This window comes from Dendrobates tinctorius, unplaced genomic scaffold (assembly GCF_039654945.1).
Source record: "Dendrobates tinctorius isolate UK_male_01 unplaced genomic scaffold, ASM3965494v1 ptg000257l, whole genome shotgun sequence".
NCBI lineage: Eukaryota > Metazoa > Chordata > Amphibia > Anura > Dendrobatidae > Dendrobates > Dendrobates tinctorius.
The window spans coordinates 6,430,698-6,453,792 of record NW_027361924.1 but is presented as its reverse complement, the minus strand read 5'-3'; the positions used below and the strand labels follow the sequence as shown (position 1 = coordinate 6,453,792).

At 55.5% G+C, this 23,095-nt stretch overlaps 1 protein-coding gene and 1 long non-coding RNA gene across 3 annotated transcripts in view; one reads left to right on the top strand and one right to left on the bottom strand.

The window, feature by feature from the left end:
- Window positions 1-4,885: 4,885 nt before the first annotated feature.
- On the bottom strand, window positions 4,886-7,875 carry LOC141069168 (uncharacterized). The gene is made up of 2 exons (XR_012226524.1): window positions 7,746-7,875; window positions 4,886-7,653 (listed from the first exon to the last, which is right to left on the bottom strand). It is a non-coding gene; the product is annotated as an uncharacterized lncRNA (long non-coding RNA).
- Window positions 7,874-23,095, top strand: part of CLCN7 (chloride voltage-gated channel 7) — a 35,848-nt gene continuing 20,626 nt past the window's right edge. Inside the window, exons 1-5 of one of the 2 annotated variants that reach the window (XM_073558552.1) lie at window positions 7,874-7,999; window positions 21,391-21,462; window positions 22,239-22,310; window positions 22,536-22,601; window positions 22,753-22,885. In XM_073558552.1, coding sequence (XP_073414653.1) covers window positions 7,895-7,999; window positions 21,391-21,462; window positions 22,239-22,310; window positions 22,536-22,601; window positions 22,753-22,885 — 448 coding nt within the window. In that variant the 5' untranslated portion in view covers window positions 7,874-7,894. The other variant, XM_073558551.1, reaches the window with a different exon arrangement.

The window sequence follows — 23,095 nt, the reverse complement described above, 5'->3', positions numbered from 1 at the left end:
CTTGTTATCAGTCTAAAAAGACACCTGTGCACACCCTCAAACAGTCTGACTCCAAACTCCACTATGGTGAAGACCAAAGAGCTGTCAAAGGACACCAGAAACAAAATTGTAGTCCTGCACCAGGCTGGGAAGACTGAATCTGCAATAGCCAACCAGCTTGGAGTGAAGAAATCAACTGTGGGAGCAATAATTAGAAAATGGAAGACATACAAGACCACTGATAATCTCCCTCGATCTGGTGCTCCACGCAAAATCCCACCCCGTGGGGTCAGAATGATCACAAGAACGGTGAACAAAAATCCCAGAACCACGCGGGGGGACCTAGTGAATGAACTGCAGAGAGCTGGGACCAATGTAACAAGGCCTACCATAAGTAACACACTACGCCACCATGGACTCAGATCCTGCAGTGCCAGACGTGTCCCACTGCTTAAGCCTGTACATGTCCGGGCCCGTCTGAAGTTTGCTAGAGAGCATTTGGATGATCCAGAGGAGTTTTGGGAGAATGTCCTATGGTCTGATGAACCCAAACTGGAACTGTTTGGTAGAAACACAACTTGTCGTGTTTGGAGGAAAAAGAATACTGAGTTGCATCCATCAAACACCATACCTACTGTAAAGCATGGTGGTGGAAACATCATGCTTTGGGGCTGTTTCACTGCAAAGGGGCCAGGATGACTGATCCGGGTACATGAAAGAATGAATGGGGCCATGTATTGTGAGATTTTGAGTGCAAACCTCCTTCCATCAGCAAGGGCATTGAAGATGAAACGTGGCTGGGTCTTTCAACATGACAATGATCCAAAGCACACCGCCAGGGCAACGAAGGAGTGGCTTCGTAAGAAGCATTTCAAGGTCCTGCAGTGGCCTAGCCAGTCTCCAGATCTCAACCCTATAGAAAACCTTTGGAGGGAGTTGAAAGTCCGTGTTGCCAATCGAAAAGCCAAAAACATCACTGCTCTAGAGGAGATCTGCATGGAGGAATGGGCCAACATACCAACAACAGTGTGTGGCAACCTTGTGAAGACTTACAGAAAACGTTTGACCTCTGTCATTGCCAACAAAGGATATATCACAAAGTATTGAGATGAAATTTTGTTTCTGACCAAATACTTATTTTCCACCATAATATGCAAATAAAATGAAAAAAAACAGACAATGTGATTTTCTGGATTTTTTTTTCTCAGTTTGTCTCCCATAGTTGAGGTCTACCTATGATGTAAATTACAGACGCCTCTCATCTTTTTAAGTGGTGGAACTTGCACTATTGCTGACTGACTAAATACTTTTTTTCCCCACTGTATGTATGTGTGTGTGATGTATGTGTGTGTGTGTATGTATGTATGTGTGATGTATGTGTGTGTGTGTATGTATGTATGTGTGTGTATGTGTGTGTGTGTATGTGTGTGTGTATGTATTGGTCTGTGTTTGTGTAGCCTGGCCCTGGAGGAGATGGGGACATGAGGAGAAGGCCATGAGGGAAGTGATGGAGAGACAGCAGTGATGGGGTGAAGGCAATGATGGGGAGAGGGGAGTGATGGGGTGAAGGCAATGATGGGGAGAGGGGAGTGATGGGCTGAAGGCAATGATGGGGAGAAGGGGGTGAAGGCAATGATGGGGAGAAGGGAGTGATGGGGTGAAGGCAATGATGGGGAGAAGGGAGTGATGGGGTGAAGGTAATGATGGGGAGAGGGGAGTGATGGGGAGAAGGGAGTGATGGGGTGAAGGCAATGATGGGGAGAGGGGAGTGATGGGCTGAAGGCAATGATGGGGAGAAGGGAGTGATGGGGTGAAGGCAATGATGGGGAGAGGGGAGTGATGGGCTGAAGGCAATGATGGGAAGAAGGGAGTGATGGGGTGAAGGCAATGATGGGGAGAGGGGAGTGATGGGGTAAAGGCAATGATGGGGAGAAGGGAGTGATGGGGTGAAGGCAATGATGGGGAGAAGGGAGTGATGGGGTGAAGGCAATGATGGGGTGAAGGCAATGATGAGGAGAGGGGAGTGATGGGGTGAAGGCAATGATGGGGAGAGGGGAGTGATGGGGTGAAGGCAATGATGGGGAGAAGGGGGTGATGGAGCACTTATTCAAAACCTATGGTGAGTTGAGTCACATTATAAATGTTATTTAATTCTAAGTATGCACTGCTACACTACAACCGTGTCCATAGCCCCGCCCCCTTATGACCAAAGCCCCGCCCCTGCCACACCTCCATCCCCGCCCTGCCGGGCCATGGAAGAATGGTCTTGCTTGAAACCGGTCCCTGGTGCAAAAAAGGTTGGGGACCACTGCCCTAAACCACTCATTCTGGAGCTGTTTGACTGTCTCAGAGGGGCTCGAGTCTTCTCCAAGCTGGACCTGAGGAGCCTATAATCTGGTCCGTATCCGTGCAGGTGACGAGTGGAAGACCGCTTTCAACACTCGAGATGGCCATTACGAGTACCTGGTCATGCCCTTTGGTCTCTGCAATGCTCCTGCGGTGTTTCAAGAGTTCGTCAATGAGATCTTCCGGGGTCTCTTGTACTCCTGTGTGGTCGTGTACTTAGACGACATCCTCGTCTTCTCGCCGGACCTCTCGTCCCACAGAGTGTCCGCCTGGTGCTACAGCGTCTTCGGGAGAACCGCCTGTATGCGAAGATAGAGAAATGTCTCTTCGAACAGACCTCTCTGCCGTTTCTGGGATACATTATCTACGACGCTGGACTAAGGATGGATCCCGAGAAGTTATCTGCCATTCTCAAATGGCCTCGCCCCATCGGAGTAAGGGCGATACAACCCTTTCTCGGATTCGCCAATTATTACCGGCAATTCGTCTCCCACTACTCCGCGATCACAAGACCTATTTCTGCTCTCACCCGTAAAGGGACTACCCCCAAAGATTGGACTCCAGAGGCGGAAGAGGCCTTTCTGACCCTAAAACAGGCTTTCTCCACGGCTCCGGTCCTGCATCGCCCTGAGAGCAATCGACCTTTTGTACTCGAGGTGGACGCTCCCTCAACAGGTGCCGGGGCACTATTGTCCCAGAGATCCGCCTCCGGTCGCCTGCACCCTTGTGGCTTCTTCTCGAAGGCCTTTTCTCCATCCGAGTGTAACTACTCGATCGGTCACTGGGAACTCCTGGCCATCAAGTTGGCCCTGGAGGAATGGCGTCACCTCCCTTTGTCATCTTCTCTGACCACAAGAATCTGGCCTATCTACAGTCTGCCCAGAGACTCAACCCTCGTCAGGCCAGATGGTCCTTATTTTTCGCCCGATTTGACTTCGAAGTGCAGGACATTCTCGCTATGAAGAGGGTTAGAGGTAGGACATTCTTTCTTGTTGATTGGAAGGGCTTTGGTCCTCAGGAGAGATCCTGGGAACCTCGGGAGAATATCAATGCTCCCCTTATCCTCAAGAGATTTCTTGCTAATCTCCGGGGAGGGCGGCTTAGGGGAGGGGGTACTGTTACATCGCTTCGACATACTCACCCGGCCTCCGATCCCACGCCGTCTCTGCATACTCAACCGGCCTCCGCTCCCATGCCACAGCCTCTCGCCACCCGACGGCCACGGCGGTCACCTCTGACAGGCTCGCGGCTGACGCCATCTCTGCATGCAATGCACATGTGCCATAGGCCGCGGCCGGGCCTCCCTTCTGCTTCTTGTGCTCCGGCTGTGCCCTGACCCGGAAGCACCTTCGGACCAATGGCAGACCAGACGGGGCCATATCAGGCCGCTTCCCCCTGAGGGAGGCGCCTGATCGTTGTGTTACCTTGCACACTGGGCCCTGCTTCCTCCTGTGCTCTCTGCAGCCTCTCGTTGCCGTCCTCGGTGTTTCCTGCAGCAGCCTCGCAGCCTGTCTTCCGTGTTCCCTGCGGTATTCTCAGTCCTGCTCCAGTGTTCCTGTTTCCTCCGTCTCCTGCCCTGTTCCAGCTTACTCCAGTCCTGCCTCCGGTGTTCCTGTTCCATCCTGCTCCAGTCCTGCCTCTGGTGTTCCTGTTCCATCCTGCTCCAGTCCTGCCTCCGGTGTTCCGGTTTCATCCTGCTCCAATCCTTCCGTCCTACTCCAGTCCTGCCTCCGGTGTTCCAGTTCCATCCTGCTCCAGTCCTTCCGCCCTCTTCTAATCCTGTCTCCTGTGTTCCTGCTCCAGCCATCCCTCCACGTTCCAGTCTACTGTCTTACTCCATTCCTATCTCCTGTATTCCAGCTCTGTTCTGTCATCTACACTTCAGTCCCACAGTCCCACTCCAGTTCATCCTGAGCCGCCCCTCTCGGTACCGGATACCGTGGTACTCGAACCCCTGGGCCTGCTCCTAACGGTCCCTGTATAGGGGTCGTTCCACCTGGCAGCTCGCCCGGGGTCCCTCGGTGCCACAGCCCAGAGGGTCCACTCCTGGAGATTCCGGCTTCAGACCAGCCACGCTAACAGGAGCTCAGCCACAGTGATCTTGGGGTTCTTCTTTACCTCTCTCACCAAGGCTCTTCTCCCACGATTGCTCAGTTTGACTGGACGGCCAGGTCTAGGAAGACTTCTGGTGGTCCCAAACTTCTTCCATTTAAGGATTATGGAGGCCACTGTGCTCTTAGGAACCTTGAGTACTGCAGAAATTCTTTTGTAACCTTGGCCAGATGTGTGCCTTGCCACAATTCTGTCTCTGAGCTCCTTGGCCAGTTCCTTAGACCTCATGATTCTCATTTGGTCTGACATGCACTGTGAGATGTGAGGTCTTATATAGACAGGTGTGCGCCTTTACAAATCAAGTCCTATCAGTGTAATTACACACAGCTGGACTCCAATGAAGGAGTAGACCCATCTCAAGGAGAATCACAAGGAAATGGACAGCGTGTCACTTACATACAGTATGAGTGCCCGAGCAAAGGGTCTGAATAAGTATGACCATGTGATGTTTCAGTTTTTCTTTTTTAATAAATTTGCAAAAAGTTCTACATTTCTGTTTTTTTCAGTCACGATGGGGTGCAGAGAGTACATTAATGAGAAAATTAATGGACTTTTTTGTATTTACCAAATGGTGGCAATGAAAGAGTGAAATACCATCATAGAGTAAAGAATACTATCATAAAGTGCTGAAATAATACTGTCATACAGTTTATAAAGAATACTGTCACACAGTACTGAAATAATACCGTCATACAGTATATACTATCATACAGTGCTTAAATAATACCTTCATGCAGTGATGAAATAATACCGCTGTACAAATATAAAGAATACTATGACACCGTGTATAAAGAATAATACTATACACTATCCTTTGTGACTGATCGTGTGCGTCCATCGCCTCTGCTATCACAATACACCTCCATTGCTCACACACAACACTACTAACAGCGGCCTCACTCACTACTTACACTGCTGAGGTAAAACGAAAGTTGAGCTCTGACTGGTTGCACAGGAATAACAGCTGATCACTAAGGTTATGTGCACACGCTGCGGATTCACCTGCGGGTTTTTCCGCGCGGATCAGCAGGTAAAACCGCAGGTAAAGTGACCTGCGGTTTTCCTGCGATTCTGCCCTGCGGTTTCACACCTCTACTATGTTAAAGGTGTGAAACCGCTGCGGAATCCGCCCAAACAATTGACATGCTGCGGTTTGTAAACTGCGTGGAAAAAAACGCAGCGTGAGCACAGCGGATTTGAAATGCCATAGGCTAACATGGTACTGTACCATGTCTGCGGAACTGCTGCGTTTCCGCAGGGCCAAAAATGCTGCGGAAACGCAGCAGAATCCTCAACGTGTGCACATAGCCTTATTGGTTGCTCTAACAGTGTCAGTTATACTATAGGACAATTGTGATGAACAAGGCTGGAGAAGCGTCGTCCTGTACCGACCTCACGAAGAGCTGTCCCCTCAAGGCCGTCACATTATGGTCGTCCCCTCACGAGGAGCCGTCCCCTCACGGCCGCCCCCTCATAGCCGTCACCTCACGAGGAGCCGTCCCCTCACGGCCGTCACCTCACGAGGAGCTGTCCCCTCATGGCCGTCACCTCACGAGGAGCCGTCCCATCATGGCCGTCCCCTCACGAGGAGCTGTCCCCTCACGAGGAGCCGTTCCCTCACGAGGAGCCGTCTCCTCACGGCCGTCACCTCACAAGGAGCCGTCCCCTAACGGCCGTCACCTCACGAGGAGCTGTCCCCTCACGAGGAGCTGTCCCCTCATGGCCGTCACCTCACGGCCGTCCCCTCACGAGGAGCTGTCCCCTCATGGCCGTCCCCTCACGGCCGTCACCTCACGAGGAGCCGTCCCATCATGGCCGTCCCCTCACGAGGAGCCGTCCCCTCACGAGGAGCCGTCTCCTCACGGCCGTCACCTCACAAGGAGCCGTCTCCTCACGGCCGTCACCTCACGAGGAGCTGTCCCCTCACGAGGAGCTGTCCCCTCATGGCCGTCACCTCACGAGGAGCCGTCCCATCATGGCCGTCCCCTCACGAGGAGCCGTCCCCTCACGGCCGTCACCTCACGAGGAGACGTCCCATCATGGCCGTCCCCTCACGAGGAGCCGTCTCCTCACGGCCGTCACCTCACAAGGAGCTGTCCCCTCATGGCCGTCACCTCACGAGGAGCCGTCCCCTCACGAGGAGCCGTCCCATCATGGCCGTCCCCTCACGAGGAGCCGTCTCCTCACGGCCGTCACCTCACAAGGAGCCGTCCCCTCACGGTCGTCACCTCACGAGGAGCTGTCCCCTCACGAGGAGCTGTCCCCTCATGGCCGTCACCTCACGGCCGTCACCTCACAAAGAGCTGTCCCCTCATGGCCGTCACCTCACGAGGAGCCGTCCCCTCACGGCCGTCACCTCACGAGGAGCCGTCCCATCATGGCCGTCCCCTCACGAGGAGCCGTCTCCTCACGGCCGTCACCTCACAAGGAGCCGTCCCCTCACGGCCGTCACCTCACGAGGAGCTGTCCCCTCACGAGGAGCTGTCCCCTCACGGCCGTCACCTCACGAGGAGCCGTCCCATCATGGCCGTCCCCTCACGAGGAGCCGTCCCATCATGGCCGTCCCCTCACGAGGAGCCGTCTCCTCACAAGGAGCCGTCCCCTCACGGCCGTCACCTCACGATGAGCTGTCCCCTCACGAGGAGCTGTCCCCTCTTGGCCGTCACCTCACGAGGAGCTGTCCCCTCACGGCCGTCACCTCACGAGGAGCCGTCCCCTCACGGCCGTCACCTCACGAGGAGCCGTCCCCTCACGGCCGTCCCCTCACGAGGAGCTGTCCCCTCATGGCCGTCACCTCACGAGGAGCCGTCCCCGAGCCCCAATAGTGACTATGAATGCCACTTCGATGCACCAGTTACATACTGTACTGTACTGGACAGCGCCATATAGTGACTGAATAATACCGCTAGCACTAAGCCCCTGGTGTATCAGTGACACCCCACACCGGGGAATGGCACACCCCAGCTACCAACACTTACAGGGGTCCTCTGGGAAAATAAGCCGTGACTTAGTAACGGGATGGGGGATAGCTGATGGGGGATTGGCCCAGAATTCCCCGCTGTGGATGTGGCGGTGCCGGACGGCCGCGCCCTCCCTCCGTCCATCCGCCATGTGACTGCCGGACCCGTCTGAGCCCCGCGCTCGGCTTCTTCCCATTCACACGGGCATTCCCGGCCCTCGGAACCAGTGTAGGTGCCGGCGACCCCACCTCATCACCTACGGAAACATGTAAAGACGGAATTAACCCTTTAAGGCGACGCTGAGGGTTTTTTTTTTTTTTTAGCTGGACCAATCCACCGAATTGTTACCATTTTTCGCTGTTATTTTTGCAGCCTTTTGATTGGACAGTGCCTAGTATGGAGCAGATTCCAAAAGGCCACATTGACAGGTCACAGAAGGGTTAAACGAGACAGAGCTGGGTCACGCGACAGGCCGCCATCACCCTGGAAAGTTCCACATGACAGCTCCTCAGCTGCTTAGGAAAGGCCCCAGCCAGCAGCCGTGTTGTTATGGCAACACTGTAGGACTACATTACCCGTCATGCCCCGGGCGCGCTTTCCAGGTATGACCCCGCTGCGGCGCTGTAGATTGGCAGTCACATGACCGTGGGATCTGCCGAGGCTCCGGCTGTCACATGCACAAACAGCGAGCGGAGCGGCCGCACAGGACGGAGCATGGCCAATGTGGCCAACAGGGTGTCGTGGTCCGGCCGGGAGCAGCTGGAGGAGGCCGGGGAGAGCACGCCGCTGCTGAACGGAGCCGGCAACCGGCAGGTGAGGGCGGGAGGAGGGATGCTGGGAATTGGGGGCTGTGCAGATAGGTGGCCACGGGGAGGACATGGGGGGGCTGTGCTGGGGGTACATGGAGAGTCTGCAGGGGGGTACACGGGGAGGCTGTGCTGGGGGGTACATGGAGAGTCTGCAGGGGGGTACACGGGAAGGCTGTGCTGGGGGGTACATGGAGAGTCTGCAGGGGAGGACACGGGGAGGCTGTGCTGGGGGGTACATGGAGAGTCTGCAGGGGGGACACGGGGAGGCTGTGCTGGGGGGTACATGGAGAGTCTGCAGGGGGTACACGGGGAGGCTGTGCTGGGGGGTACATGGAGAGTCTGCAGGGGGGTACACGGGGAGGCTGTGCTGGGGGGTACATGGAGAGTCTGCAGGGGGTACACGGGGAGGCTGTGCTGGGGGGTACATGGAGAGTCTGCAGGGGGGTACACGGGGAGGCTGTGCTGGGGGGTACATGGAGAGTCTGCAGGGGGGTACACGGGAAGGCTGTGCTGGGGGTACATGGAGAGTCTGCAGGGGGGTACACGGGAAGGCTGTGCTGGGGGTACATGGAGAGTGCAGGGGGTACACGGGGAGGCTGTGCTGGGGGGTACATGAAGAGTCTGCAGGGGGGTACACGGGGAGGCTGTGCTGGGGGTACATGGAGAGTCTGCAGGGGAGGACACGGGGAGGCTGTGCTGGGGGGTACATGAAGAGTCTGCAGGGGGGTACACGGGGAGGCTGTGCTGGGGGTACATGGAGAGTCTGCAGGGGGGTACACGGGGAGGCTGTGCTGGGGGGTACATGGAGAGTCTGCAGGGGAGGACACGGGGAGGCTGTGCTGGGGGGTACATGAAGAGTCTGCAGGGGGGTACACGGGGAGGCTGTGCTGGGGGTACATGGAGAGTCTGCAGGGGGTACACGGGGAGGCTGTGCTGGGGGGTACATGGAGAGTCTGCAGGGGGGTACACGGGGAGGCTGTGCTGGGGGGTACATGGAGAGTCTGCAGGGGGGTACACGGGGAGGCTGTGCTGGGGGTACATGGAGAGTCTGCAGGGGGTACACGGGGAGGCTGTGCTGGGGGGTACATGGAGAGTCTGCAGGGGGGTACACGGGGAGGCTGTGCTGGGGGGTACATGGAGAGTCTGCAGGGGGTACACGGGGAGGCTGTGCTGGGGGGTACATGGAGAGTCTGCAGGGGGGTACACGGGGAGGCTGTGCTGGGGGTACATGGAGAGTCTGCAGGGGGTACACGGGGAGGCTGTGCTGGGGGGTACATGGAGAGTCTGCAGGGGGGTACACGGGGAGGCTGTGCTGGGGGGTACATGGAGAGTCTGCAGGGGGGTACACGGGGAGGCTGTGCTGGGGGTACATGGAGAGTCTGCAGGGGGGTACACGGGGAGGCTGTGCTGGGGGTACATGGAGAGTCTGCAGGGGGGTACACGGGGAGGCTGTGCTGGGGGGTACATGGAGAGTCTGCAGGGGGTACACGGGGAGGCTGTGCTGGGGGGTACATGGAGAGTCTGCAGGGGGGTACACGGGGAGGCTCTGTAGGGGAGGACATGAGGGCTCTGTAGGGGGTGTACTGTGGGTCTGTGCAGGGGGAGGACATGTGGGTCTCCTTACACTGTTTTATGGTGCGGCTCTCGGCAGGGCGGTGGTGGAGGGTCAGTAGGGCGTTGGTTTCTTCTGGGGTCCTTGTGGACAGCATTTTTATGGGGGTTGATGTCCGATTTCCTTGACTCTTGATCTGCATCTCGTGTAATAATACTGGGGGAGGGGGCACTTACTTTCTGTGCGGTATTTACACAGGGATTGGTCACAGCTTGTGTCACACTGTTGCCCTTTAAGTGGGGGGGGAGGTGAACCTAAGAGGATCACATGTTTCTTAAAGGAACAGATCTCAATAAAAAGGAGATCTTATCTGGTCCATCTCTTATTCTTGATTTAGGAACTACAGCTCCCAGCATGCTCAGGTCCCCTGTATATTCATGACATTAGGGCTTATTTCAGACCATGTTTTGCAGCAGAATCCGTGTTTGGGTTCTCTTGGGCTGGAAGAGTTAAATTCTGTGCAGATGTCAGCTTGCTGGGAATTGTAGTTATGCAGCATCTGTACATGATATTCTGTCCGGTGTCATAAGAGCTTGTGTGATGGGGTCCCAAGTGAAGTATCCGCTTTCAGGCTTCTTCCTGCTGCAGCCACTGTCTGTTCCTTGTACACGTTGTGGAGTTTCACAATAGATCCTGTGGTCTGACAGTAAGGAACCCGAAAAATCCAGAATGAGGTAAAACCAGTGGAAACCACACACAGCACAAATGCTGTACTGCAGCTCCCCAGGGGGTCCTGTACTGATCCTGAGAAACCTCCAGCATTATACTCCAGAGCTGCACTCACTATTCTGCTGGTGCAGTCACTGTGTACATACATTACATTACTGATCCTGAGTTACATCCTGTATTATACTCCAGAGCTGCACTCACTATTCTGCTGGTGCAGTCACTGTGTACATACTGTACATTACATTACTGATCCTGAGTTACCTCCTGTATTATACCCCAGAGCTGCACTCACTATTCTGCTGGTGCAATCACTGTGTACATACATTACATTACTGATCCTGAGTTACCTCCTGTATCTCTTTTATTATAAAAATATCAAAAACACAATACATAATACATAAGACAGACAAAAACAACATTCCAGAACTAAAAAACAAGACAAAACCATACAGAAACATACAACGCCTGTGCAAAACTTGCAATGTCCTTTGTGGTCCTCAAGCTTTCCAGCTTGGAAGGCCCCCAGCAGGAACTCTCCACCAACACTATACAATTTAAAAAATAAAAAACCCCACATATAATCCATTCATCCTCATGCATACCCGTTCACGCCCCATTCACGTTTCCCACCCATACCTATATACAAATAACTAAAGAAATACTTCCGGCCCATACTGCCTCAAAACTAGCTTTAGCCATTAACTTGGCAAAAAGAACCGCCACCGAGCTTACCACCCCTATCCTTTTTTTTTTTTTTTTTTTTTGAATTTTTTTTATTATATATTTTTTTTTATAATTTTTTTTTTTTTTTTTTTTTTTTAATTTTTTCCCCCCACCTTTTTTCCTCACCACAGGTCCATATACGTCCATGGCCTATCACTCCACAAGGTCCATAACAGTTCGTGGCCTATCACATCTACTTGAGGAGCACGAAAGTTTTATGCCCCTCAAGAAAAAAAAAAAAAAAAAAAAAACCCCCCACCATTTGCCTCCGATGTGCTCCAGCATGCCTTCTTCCTCCATGGTATATCTCAACTTGCCACTTCCCTTGACTTGGGGTCCTTTGATTTTTCCATTCTCACCTCCCCCATTCACCCCCCTCCCAACCTCACTATACCCTCCCATGCCCTCTAACTAAAAGAAAATAATAACACATACACAACACATAATAACATACAATACAATACATAATACAATATAACACCAATTAAATATAATTAATTACTAAATACACCATACCCTTCAAAACGTTTCTTACAGGCCCAAGTTCAGTGCCTGCAAGCCCAATATCCATTAATGCTCTATGTTTCCAAAACAAAAGACTAGAGTGGCATGCTTTTAGCCCACCACCAGGAAAAGGAGTTCTCGAGGCCCCGTCCCTCACTAACTCATTCACCCTGTCCCTTAACAACTAAGACTGTCCCTGCTTCTGTCCCTAAAGAAACTGTCCCTATCTGTCCCTTCCTGTCCCTACTCCACCTAACTTAACATAACTAACTCTCTATCTGTCCCTCAGTGCCTGTCCCTCCCTGTCCCTATCTGCCCCTACTTCTATCCCTAACACACCCAGTGAAACTTATGCTATCCCTACCCTCATTCACACGGAGCTAGCCCTCCCTTGAGTGCGTTTTTAAAAGGAGAGGCCTCTCCAAAGCCAAGAGGCCTTCCTCACACCCAACCTTTCGAACTCCAAAGAACGGACCTTCACCAGGTCACCCAAGATGTTTCCTACCACCTCATCCCTTGGGAGGGTTTTTTTCCGCGTCGAAACTAGGCACCGTGCATTCCAAGTGTAGAACCTAACCACTACACTGACTAGGAATAAAGTGCACGGGTCCCGGCCACCCAGGGATCTGAACGCTCCATAGGCCCACTCAGCGTAGGAGAGGGACGCCAGCCGCGGCCAGCGTATGGAAGCACCCACCCTGTTGTACACCTCTGCATTAAAGGGACACTGAAGCAGGAAGTGCTCCATGCTTTCCAGCACGTCGCCACACTCCTCACGGGGACAACCCCGATCATCGGATTTCCTGCACTTCAAGTTATCCTTTACATACAGCCTCCCGTGGAAGCAACGCCAGGTCAAGTCCCAAAACTTCATGGGGATCCGCTTAGAATTTAAAAGCCCCAGCCCGACCTCCAGATCCCGGCCTGGGCAATCCTTAAGGGCCAGGGGCTTCTGGAAATGGGTCAACAGGACCCTCCTGTCAAGGCATTGCCTCGACATGGTCCTGATTTCCCACATTCCCAGACCCCACCGGCGGATCACCTTCAGAACCGGGGTAGCGTAAGCCGGGAGATGCCCATGAGGTGTGCGTAGATCCTTCACCTGCCCTCCTGTCTCCCATTCCTGGAAGAAAGGCCAAAGCCAACCCTTGCAGGAGACTACCCACGGAGGAGCCCTCTCTAGCCAGAGGTTGGAGATGTTAGTCTTAAGAAAGGTGTTTACTAGAAACACCACCGGGTTGACCATACCCAACCCGCCTAGTCTCCTCGTACGGTATGTAACCTCCCTCTTGATTAGGTTAAGCCTATTCCCCCATAACAATTGGAAGAACAGGCTATAGACCCGTGTCCAGAGAGGTTCCGGCAAGATGCACACACTGCCCAGGTATATTAATAAAGGTAGCAGAAAGCCTTTAGCCAGGGCAACCCTTTCCCTCAGGGTTAAAGACCAACCCTTCCATTGGTCCACCTTTTGGGCGGCGATCTTAAGTCTGCCCTCCCAATTTTGCTGGGGGTAATCCCCGGGGCCAAATTCGATGCCTAGAATTTTGGCGGTGGCCTGGGGCCCTGGAAGGGTGTCCGGGAGATCAAACCTAGGATCTCCCCCTCCCAGCCAGAGACTTTCACACTTATCCCGGTTGATCATGGACCCGGATGCCTCCGAGTAGCGCACTACCTCCGACATGACCCAATCCGCCTCCCCTCTCGAGGACACGAAAAGGGAAACATCATCAGCATACGCCACCACCCTCAGAGAGGACCCAGAGCCCGCCTGGTCCATCCCGACTCCCGCCAACGGTCCACGATCTACCCTCCTTAGGAAGGGATCGATCGCAAACACGTATAAAAGCGGGCTCAGCGGACAGCCCTGACGGACCCCAGAACCCACCTCAAAAGGGCGACCTGACCAACCGTTCACCAGCGGAAAAGTCTCAGCCCCTTGGTACAAGATCTCTAACCATTTTACAAACCTCCCAGGCAGACCATACCTCAAAAGAACGGACCAGAGGTACTCGTGGTTGACCCGGTCAAAGGCTTTCGCTTGATCTAATGACAGCAAGTACCCCTTCCAGTGACCTGCCCTACCCTGCTCCACTGCCTCTCGGACACCGAGCACAGCACTAAAAGTACTGCGGCCTGGAACAGAGCAATGCTGGGCCCCTGACAGGAGCCGGGGTGCAAACTTCACCAGCCGATTAAACAGCACCTTGGCCAGAACCTTCCGGTCCGTATCGAGAAGCGCTATGGGACGCCAATTCTCGATACGGGACGGATCCTTACCCTTTGACAGAATAATGAGGGCTGACTTCCTCATTGAGTCGGGAAGAGTGCCCGAGGAGAGACACTCATTGAATACCCCTGTCAAGAGGGGGACCAAGGAGTCCCTAAAAGTCTTATAGAACTCGGATGTTAAGCCATCCGGACCTGGCGATTTCTTGGGCCGAAGCCCATCAATGGCCAGTCTCACTTCCTCTTCCCTGATTTCTTCTGCCAAAACACCAAGAGAGGGATCACCCCCTGGCTCAGGGACGGTTTCAGCCAGGAAAGCCGACATCCTGTCCCGATCCAGATCCTTCTTTTCCAAGAGGTGTGAGTAGAAGGATCTGACCACCTCCAGGATCCCTGATTTGGATCTGTTCAGGGACCCCGTACTGTCGATCAGTCCTGTCACCATCTTACAATTCACTGACATCTTACAGTTTCTGTAAGGGTCGGGCGAGCGGTACTTCCCGAAGTCCCTCTCAAAAACTAAAGATGTGTGTCTATCATACTGACACCTCTTGAGCAAAGATTTCACTCTGGAGATTTCCTCACGGTCACCTCCAGTCGAGACAAGCTGCTCGAGTTTCCTCCCCAGGGCCTGGTACAAGCGGTGCCTGTTCAGACTCCTGAGGCTCGAGAGCTGACGGAAGAACCCCGCCACCCGCTTTTTGAAGATCTCCCACCACTCTGACTTACTACTACAGAGATCCAACAGCGGTACCTGGCTCTGAAGAAAGTCCTCGAAGGATTGTCTCACCTCCGCTTCTTCCAGCAGGGACGAATTGAGCTTCCACAGCCCTCTTCCCATCCGATGAGTCTCTGCAACATTCAGAGAAAAGAAAATTAGACAGTGATCGGAGAACTCCACCTCAATGGCGGACACAGCAGAAAAGATGGCGTCCTCCTTCAAAAAAAACCTGTCTATTCTAGACCTACTGCTACCCCTATGGTAGGTGAAACCCCCGTGACCTGGGGTGTGCCGGATGTGGACATCCACCAGGCGAGCTTCACTGGCTATGCTATTCAACGTGACGCTATCATAAGCCAGGCGATCTCCGGGACCCCCCCGGTCACGGGACCTCGTAATGGTGTTGAAGTCCCCACCGAAGACCACCTGCCGGCTCGTAAAAAGAAAGGGCTTGATCCTCAGGAAGAGACATTTGCGGTCCCACTTGGACTGCGGGCCGTAGATGTTGATGAGCCGGAGCTCTTGTCCCCTCATGAAGACATCTAGGATCAGGCACCTCCCCATTTCCAACTCAGTAACCCGTCGGCATTCAACAGCTGCAGTCTTAAAAAGGACTGCCACCCCGCTATACGGCTCGGCCGCAAGAGACCAGTATGAGGGCCCGCACCTCCACTCCCTCCGTGCTTTATAGATGGCCCCCATGTCTGTTAGTCTGGTCTCTTGCAAGAATAAAATTTCTGCCTCAATCCGGGAGAAAAAATCAAAGGCCGTGAAGCGAGCCGCATCTGACTTTATGCTGGCAACATTAATAGATGCCAGCGTCAACGGGGCGAGTTCCGCCATCATGGGTGATCAAGTTGGATGGCCAACTTCTTACCACTGCTATCACCTCCTCCTGGGGAGGGGTCGGACACCTTCCTTTTCAGGGAAGCTCCCGTTGTGTCCATCCCACCCCCCCCGGTGTCCTCGCCCCCGGGTTCCAGGTCTGTCCCCCCCCCAGGAGGAACACTGCCCCCTGAGGGACGGACCCCACCATCCCCCGAAGGACCCTCCGGTGGTACCCCCGGCCCAGCATCCTCGTCTTGCGGCCCATCATCCGAGCCTCCGAGGACGCTGAACCGGTTGGAGAGATCAATCAGAGGGGGGTCAGCGGGCCCTTCCGTGCGCACCCTGGTGGTCGGGGGCGGGGGAGATTTTGAAGGCTTGCCAGCCTTCTTCCCCCCCGATTTGTTACGATTGGCACGTTTACTTTTGCCACCCGCTGCTGTAGGCTGCTCCTGGACCTCCTCATCAACACTTTCATACTGTGAGGACCCGTCCGAGTCAGCCGCTTTATCCTCCCTCTCCATCCTCCTGATCTCCTCTCTCACCACACTCTCCCTCAGGACCTCAGAGGCTTTTGCCATGGGCCTGGAGGGAGGAGCAGGCATCGACCCGGTTGCCCGAGACTTCACCTGCCCCCCACCCCCATGGCGTTTTTCTTGCCTCCGCACATACGCGGGGCCCCTCACCTTGGCATTGCCCTTCCTCACCGGTCCCTCAGCCCCTTCCCCTCCGCCACCACCTGCCACAGCTGCAGGAGCGCCGCCAGAGGTTTCTCCCTCACGGACTCCTCCCGCCGGGCCTGCAGCGGCATTAGAAAAGGAGCGAGGGCAGCGGCTGAGAGGGTGACCTAGGTCACCACACAAGTGACACCGAATGTCTTTACACGAGGCGGCCAGATGACCTACCCCACCACACAAGGCACATTTCTGTACCTTGCAGCTAGCGCTGAAGTGAGTGGGGTCGCCGCACTTGTGGCAGACCTTCGGTTGCCCCTGGTAGAAGACCAGGATCCTGTCCCTTCCCAGGAACGCCGAGGAAGGGATGTGGGTGACCGTGCCGCCGGAAACCTTCAGTTTAACCATGAAGGTCCAGCCCCCCGACCAGATGCCGAATTCGTCCCTGTTCTTTTTGGGGACCTCGGTGACTTCCCCGTAACGGGAAAGCCACGTCATAATGTCCACGCCGGCAAGTGACTCATTACAAGTGACCACGGTCACTCGCTTGACGGAATTTTGGCGAGACACCGCTTGCGCAACGAAGCCTCGCCATCCGGGCTCTTCCCGCACCAGCTCATAGTTAGACCAGAAGAGCTCAAGCCCCTCTGGCCGCACAAAGCTGACGTCGAAGAAGCGGGACGCCGAAGGATGTATCAGGGCAAAGATGTCATTCGCCCCGAAGCCCATCTTAAGGAGGAGCTCCACCACCTTGCTCCTAGGTGGAACAGCTTCACTGCCCCCCCACCTAAGACGGACCACATTCCTCCTTGGCGGCCCCTGCCCGGCTGTGGGGAGAGACCAAACAGTCCCTCCCTCCCTTTGGTTTTGGAAGGCAGCAAGGCCGTGTCTCTCTATCCAGAAAGACAAGTCCACTGTCCTCCCCTCTACCACTATCGACCTTTCTCCTTTTTTGAGGGCCTCCAGGAAACGGTGGTGCAAAGCGCCGTCCCTGGAGCCCGGAGGCGAGGAGACCCCCCCAGGACCACCCCGAGGACCACCCCGACCCCCAGCCGCGGCCCCCGCATAACTATGTTGGGGTCTTGCGGCCAGGGGGGCAGACGGGCCAGCCCTCCCACCACTTGTGCCAGCACCCTCATTCGTCCTCCCACTCACTCTCCCATTCACTCTTTTATTATTTGCATTCACTCCAGCACACTCACCCACATTCACAGTAGCACTCACTCCCTCATCCATGTCACTCATATCACCATTCACTTCAGCAAACATCTCCTCAAATATGTCCACTCCGCTTTCGTACTCACTCTCACTCGCACAATTGGTGAACATAGCAACATTATTTACATTTTTTACATTTTTAACATTTCCCAAACCAGTGTAGTTCCTCTCTTTGCCTGCTGGGGGCCCTGAGCTCTCTTGCTGGGAGCTACTCCAGCTCCTGTCCAGGAGCGCTGCTGCCCCTTTAAATGCCTCAGTGCTGATGACATCCTGCACTCTGCCCTGGCTGGGCCTAGGAGCAACAGCAGCTCCTGGTTTCAGCTCCATTTTTTTTCCTTTTACTGAGGTTTCATTACTCTGGGCAGGGACGGCCACTGGCACCGCTCCCTGCCCTGCACTTTTCTTCACCCCCGCCGCCGGCTTGCCAGGGAGCGCCAGAGTCCCCGCACCCTCAGATGAAGGTAGGTGGGCCGGGGACCCCGACAACTCCCCGCCAGCTTTTGGGGGCAGCACAGCATTACTTGGAAGGGTGGGTGGGACACAGGGCAGCGGGCCCGCAGCGGCCACGCCCCCCCCGCCGGTCGCAGCCACTCCAGGCAGAGCCGCGGCCCCCTGCGAGGCCACGGCCCCCCCGGGTGACGCGAGCACAGCGGGTGGAGCCGCGACCGCTGAGGCCACGCCCCCCCCGCCAGCCACAGCCACCACGGGCAAAGCAGCGACCCCTTGCGAGGCCACGCCCCCCCCGGGCGACGCAGATGCAGCGGGTGGGACGACGGCCGCGGAGGACATGCCCCCCCCGCACGCCACAGCCTTTGCAGGCCGGGCAACACTCGGGGAGGCCACGCCCCCCTCACGGACCACCGCCGCCACCCCATGCCCACCACTTGAGACAGGCAAGGCCGGCCACTCCCCCTCGTCGCCCAGCGGCGGCGGAGCCCCCTGCACGGACCCCTTTTTGGGTCGACGTGCCGGAGACCCCGCTCTCACCACAGGCGCCGACATGGGAGCGACCAGCACTTTGCACCGCCTCAGCTGCTGCTTGATGTTTTGTTCGCCCTTCCTAGGCTTCTGGACCCCCACTAGCGATCCAGACTTAGCGGATCCGTACGTGGGGGGTCCAGAAGCCCCAGCACTCGCCGCCGGAGGTGCGGCCCTGGCTGTACCAACTTTACCTGGTGCCAGGCCAGCCCCCCCTGCCACTGAGGGCTGAGCCTGGACACCACCACCACAACCAGCACCGACCTCCATGTCGCTGCCCTGGTCTGAACTGTCACCAGATGCGACAGTCAGGTCACAACAGTCATCTCTCTCCCCGCTCCCTCGCTGCGGACCCACCACAGGGCCCGAGCCGGGGTGGGTAGCGGGTTCCACACAGCGGGACAGAGGGGCCCCAGGAAGAGGAGCAAAAACCAGTTGTTCCTCCACGCCTTCAGAGGCCTTACGCCTGCGCCTCCTGTTTCTCCTCTTCCCGGTTGCCTCATCCTCCGGGCAGACTTCATACCCAAACAACAGCGTGCCAAACCGTGCTGGGGATTCAGTCTGCCGTACTTGTTTAAGGATGAGGCAGCCCCCCTCAGAACTACTCCCGCTCCCTCCATCCTCCCCCTCGCTCCCGCTTTCCTCCGCGTTACTGGAGTCCAGCGGGAGGGCCACCTGCTCGGGGGCTATCCCGCTGCATGTTACCTGACTCACGCTGGTGTCCGCCAGGTCTTCAGGTGGAGGTGGCCCGGATGTGGTGTGGGCGCCATCTTGTTCTTCCTCCTCCTCGCTTTCCTCCACCTGGATGGGGACTCCTGACCCCCCAGGAGACCCACCGGCCATGGCCCTGAACCGGTCCTCGTTCTGCAGCTTTTCCTGGAAGGGGCCGCTGCCGGCCATGATGGAACTTCGCCTGTCCTCCAGGGCCCGAATCTCCCCTTTCAGCCGCTTGACCGTGGCGGTGACCTCCGCTCTCTTTGAGGCAGGGAGCCTGTTTTTACTGATGACCCGGGCTCCCTCCAACTCCCCCCGGAGTCTCCTGAGCTGCTTGCCGGCCTCCTCGTACTCGGAGAGGTGGGCATGAATGCGGGAGGCGTAGGTGGTAGCTGGCTCTCCCGCAACCTTGGAGCCCCAGATGTTAAGGGGGGGCCCCGCCTCACCTCTGCCGGCTGCTGCACCTCCGGGGGAAGGGCCCGCCACAGCCTTCACTTCGGGGGTCCCGGACCCTGGAGCCTTGCGGCCCCCTGGGGTCCGCTTTTTCCCCATCCCTGGGACTTGCTGGCTGTGCCTTGGGCCTCCTTGTGGTGGATGAGGCCCCCCACCCCCAGCTGGCTTGCCGGAGGGTGGGAGCCAGGGGCACAGCCCCGGCGCTCAGTCCCAGGGAGAGTCCTCTTTCCTGGGAAGGGGGCAGATGGAAAGTCCTTGCAGGAAAAAAAACCTCCCTTCCCAGGAGCTTAGCAAAACCCCAGCCTGCAGAGCTCAGCACAGACGCTCCTCCTCTTCCTGGGCGTGTACAGGGCTGCACTCACTATTCTGCTGGTGCAGTCACTGTGTACATACATTACATTACTGATCCTGAGTTACATCCTGTATTATACCCCAGAGCTGCGCTCACTATTCTGCTGGTGCAGTCACTGTGTACATACATTACATTACTGATCCTGAGAAACCTCCAGCATTAAATTCCAGAGCTGCACTCACTATTCTGCTGGTGCAGTCACTGTGCACATATATTACATTACTGAGTTACATCCTGTATTATACCCCAGAGCTGCGCTCACTATTCTGCTGGTGCAGTCACTGTGTACATACATTACATTACTGATCCTGAGAAACCTCCAGCATTATATTCCAGAGCTGCACTCACTATTCTGCTGGTGCAGTCACTGTGTACATACATTACATTACTGAGTTATATCCTATATTATACTCCAGAGCTGCACTCCCTATTCTGCTGGTGCAGTCACTGTGTACATACATTACATTACTGATCCTGAGAAACCTCCAGCATTATATTCCAGAGCTGCACTCACTATTCTGCTGGTGCAGTCACTGTGTACATACATTACATTACTGAGTTACATCCTGTATTATACCCCAGAGCTGCACTCACTATTCTGCTGGTGCAGTCACTGTGTACATACATTACATTACTGATCCCGAGTTACATCCTGTATTATACTCCAGAGCTGCACTCATTCTTCTGCTGGTGCAGTCACTTTCTGCCTCTCCTCCCCACATCTGACATTCTGCACGTTCCCGACGCTCTTGCTGTATGTGACACACGGTACAATGTCGCCATCACACTTCTCTGCTGTCCTGCCTCATACACGGGTCACAGTCTCCTCTGTGACTCATCGGGCTGATAACAACGGGTAATAGATCACGTTGGAGAAGGGTGGTGTATGTGGAGGGCAGGGTCTCGGCCATTAGTATGTGCCCCCCTTCCTCGCTGTGCTGATTTTGTACATAACAGGCGAGCGGCGTCTCATTTCCTGCGCGGACACTGAGCCGCCATTCATAGCACAAACCGCCGTGTAATGTGATAAAGCCATGATCATCAGTAGCGCTGTCAGCGGCCGAGAGGTGGCTGATCACAGGGAGCAATAGATCAGAGCGACATGACTGGCAAGATGTTTGTGGTGCAAACACAGCGATGATCGGGGCGATTATCTCGGCTGCAGCTGATATAACTGGTCTGCGGCCTCCCGGGCGGTCAGCCATGAGGACGGAGATTATACTAATCAGTCCGGGCACACTGGCACTGAGCGCGAGGGCGGGGGTTACCACACCGTCCCTTTAAGTAATTTTACTGCTTTCTAAGTAGCATTGTTCTTTTACTTGGCGAAACCTCAAATTCTGCTTCCTGCTCTGAAGCCTTCCTCTTTCCAATCTGCAGCAGAGTAATCGGTGTCCTGTCATCCATTTAAAGGGGAAGTCCACTTTTTAGTATCAGGGCCGGATGAATGGTAATTAGCCCCTCCCCTTTCATTTATTCATAATTAATAGATATTTTTTTCCCCCTTTTTAGTTTCCCAGTTCTGTTTTCTTTCGCATCGGACAGCTGAGCACCGTGGACCTCGGCGATGAGAACCGTGAGCTGGTAAGGGGTTAATCCGCTTACATCCAGAGCTGAGATTATAGTTCTGCAGCCTTCCTATTAGGCCACATTCACACGTTCAGTATGTGGTCAGTATTTTACATCAGTATTTGTAACCAAAGCCAGGAGGGGGTAAGTGTAATAGAAACGCGTCACCACGTCTGTATGTATCACCCACTGCTGGTCCTGGTTTACAGATACTGATGTCCCCTTTGCCCTCTCGCCCGCCCGCCGCAGGTTGCCTTTGCCCTCCCGCCCGCCCGCCGCAGGTTGCCTTTGCCCTCCCGCCCGCCCGCCGCAGGTCGCCTTTGCCCTCCCGCCCTCTCGCCGCAGGTCGCCTTTGCCCGCTCGCCGCAGGTCGCCTTTGCCCGCTCGCCGCAGGTCGCCTTTGCCCGCTCGCCGCAGGTCGCCTTTGCCCGCTCGCCGCAGGTCGCCTTTGCCCGCTCGCCGCAGGTCGCCTTTGCCCGCTCGCCGCAGGTCGCCTTTGCCCGCTCGCCGCAGGTCGCCTTTGCCCTCCCGCCCGCTCGCCGCAGGTCGCCTTTGCCCTCCCGCCCGCTCGCCGCAGGTCGCCTTTTCCTGCCTGCCCGCTCGCCGCACGTCGCCTTTGCCCTAAAGGTCGCCTTTGGCAGGGGGCCTTTGCCCTCCCGCTCGCTCGCCGCACGTCGCCTTTGCCCTAAAGGTCGCCTTTGGCAGGGGGCCTTTGCCCGCCCGCCGCAGGTCGCCTTTGCCCGCCTGCACATCACTCCCGTTATAATTTTCTGTTTTTGGATTTTTTTCAGGAAACAGAGCTCTCATCTCCAGTCATTAAAGAAATCCCGCACAACGAGAACCTCCTCTCCCTGAAATATGAGGTGACCCCCAATGTTGGGTGTTGCAGTTGTCTCTGAACCTTCATCAGTCGCTTAAGAAATTGCACAAATGGCAGTTCCTTTAAAACTGTCCTGTGTAAAGCCTCAGCTCCCAGGATGTGACTCCCAGCACATTCATGCTGATGGTTTCCACCATTACTGTGGAGGGGGGATAGAGTGGTGCAGTCAGCTGAGGTGTTGTTTAAGTGTGTCACTCCTCTCTTGCAGAGCCTGGATTATGATAACAGTGAGAACCAGCTGTTTATGGAGGAGGAGCGCAGGATCAATCACGCCGTGAGTATAACCCCCAACGTTAACTATTGTCATGGGGATGTTAATGTATTTGTGAACTACAACTCCCAGCATGCCGTGAAGGCAGCTGCAGAGGTTGTGTGGGGCTGATAACTGCAGACTATAGCCGTTCGGTGACTGATGTCTCTGGCAGGCGTTCCGCACCGTGGAGGTGACGCGCTGGGTGATCTGCGGGATGATCGGGATCCTCACCGGACTCGTCGCTTGTTTCATTGACATCATGGTGGAGAAGCTGGCGAACGTGAAGTACCATGTCATCAAGAGCAGTATCCTCCGCCGGGGGGCCGCCACAGCAGTGCTGAAGGGGGGGTTGTCGCTCATAGCCACCAATATGGTCTCATTACACTTTACTCCTGAAATACTCTGTGCTGCAGCACGCTCCCGTGTGATCACTGCGCTCCTGAAACCCTCTGTGCTGCAGGACTCTCCCGTGTGATCACTGCGCTCCTGACACCCTCTGTGCTGCAGCACGCTCC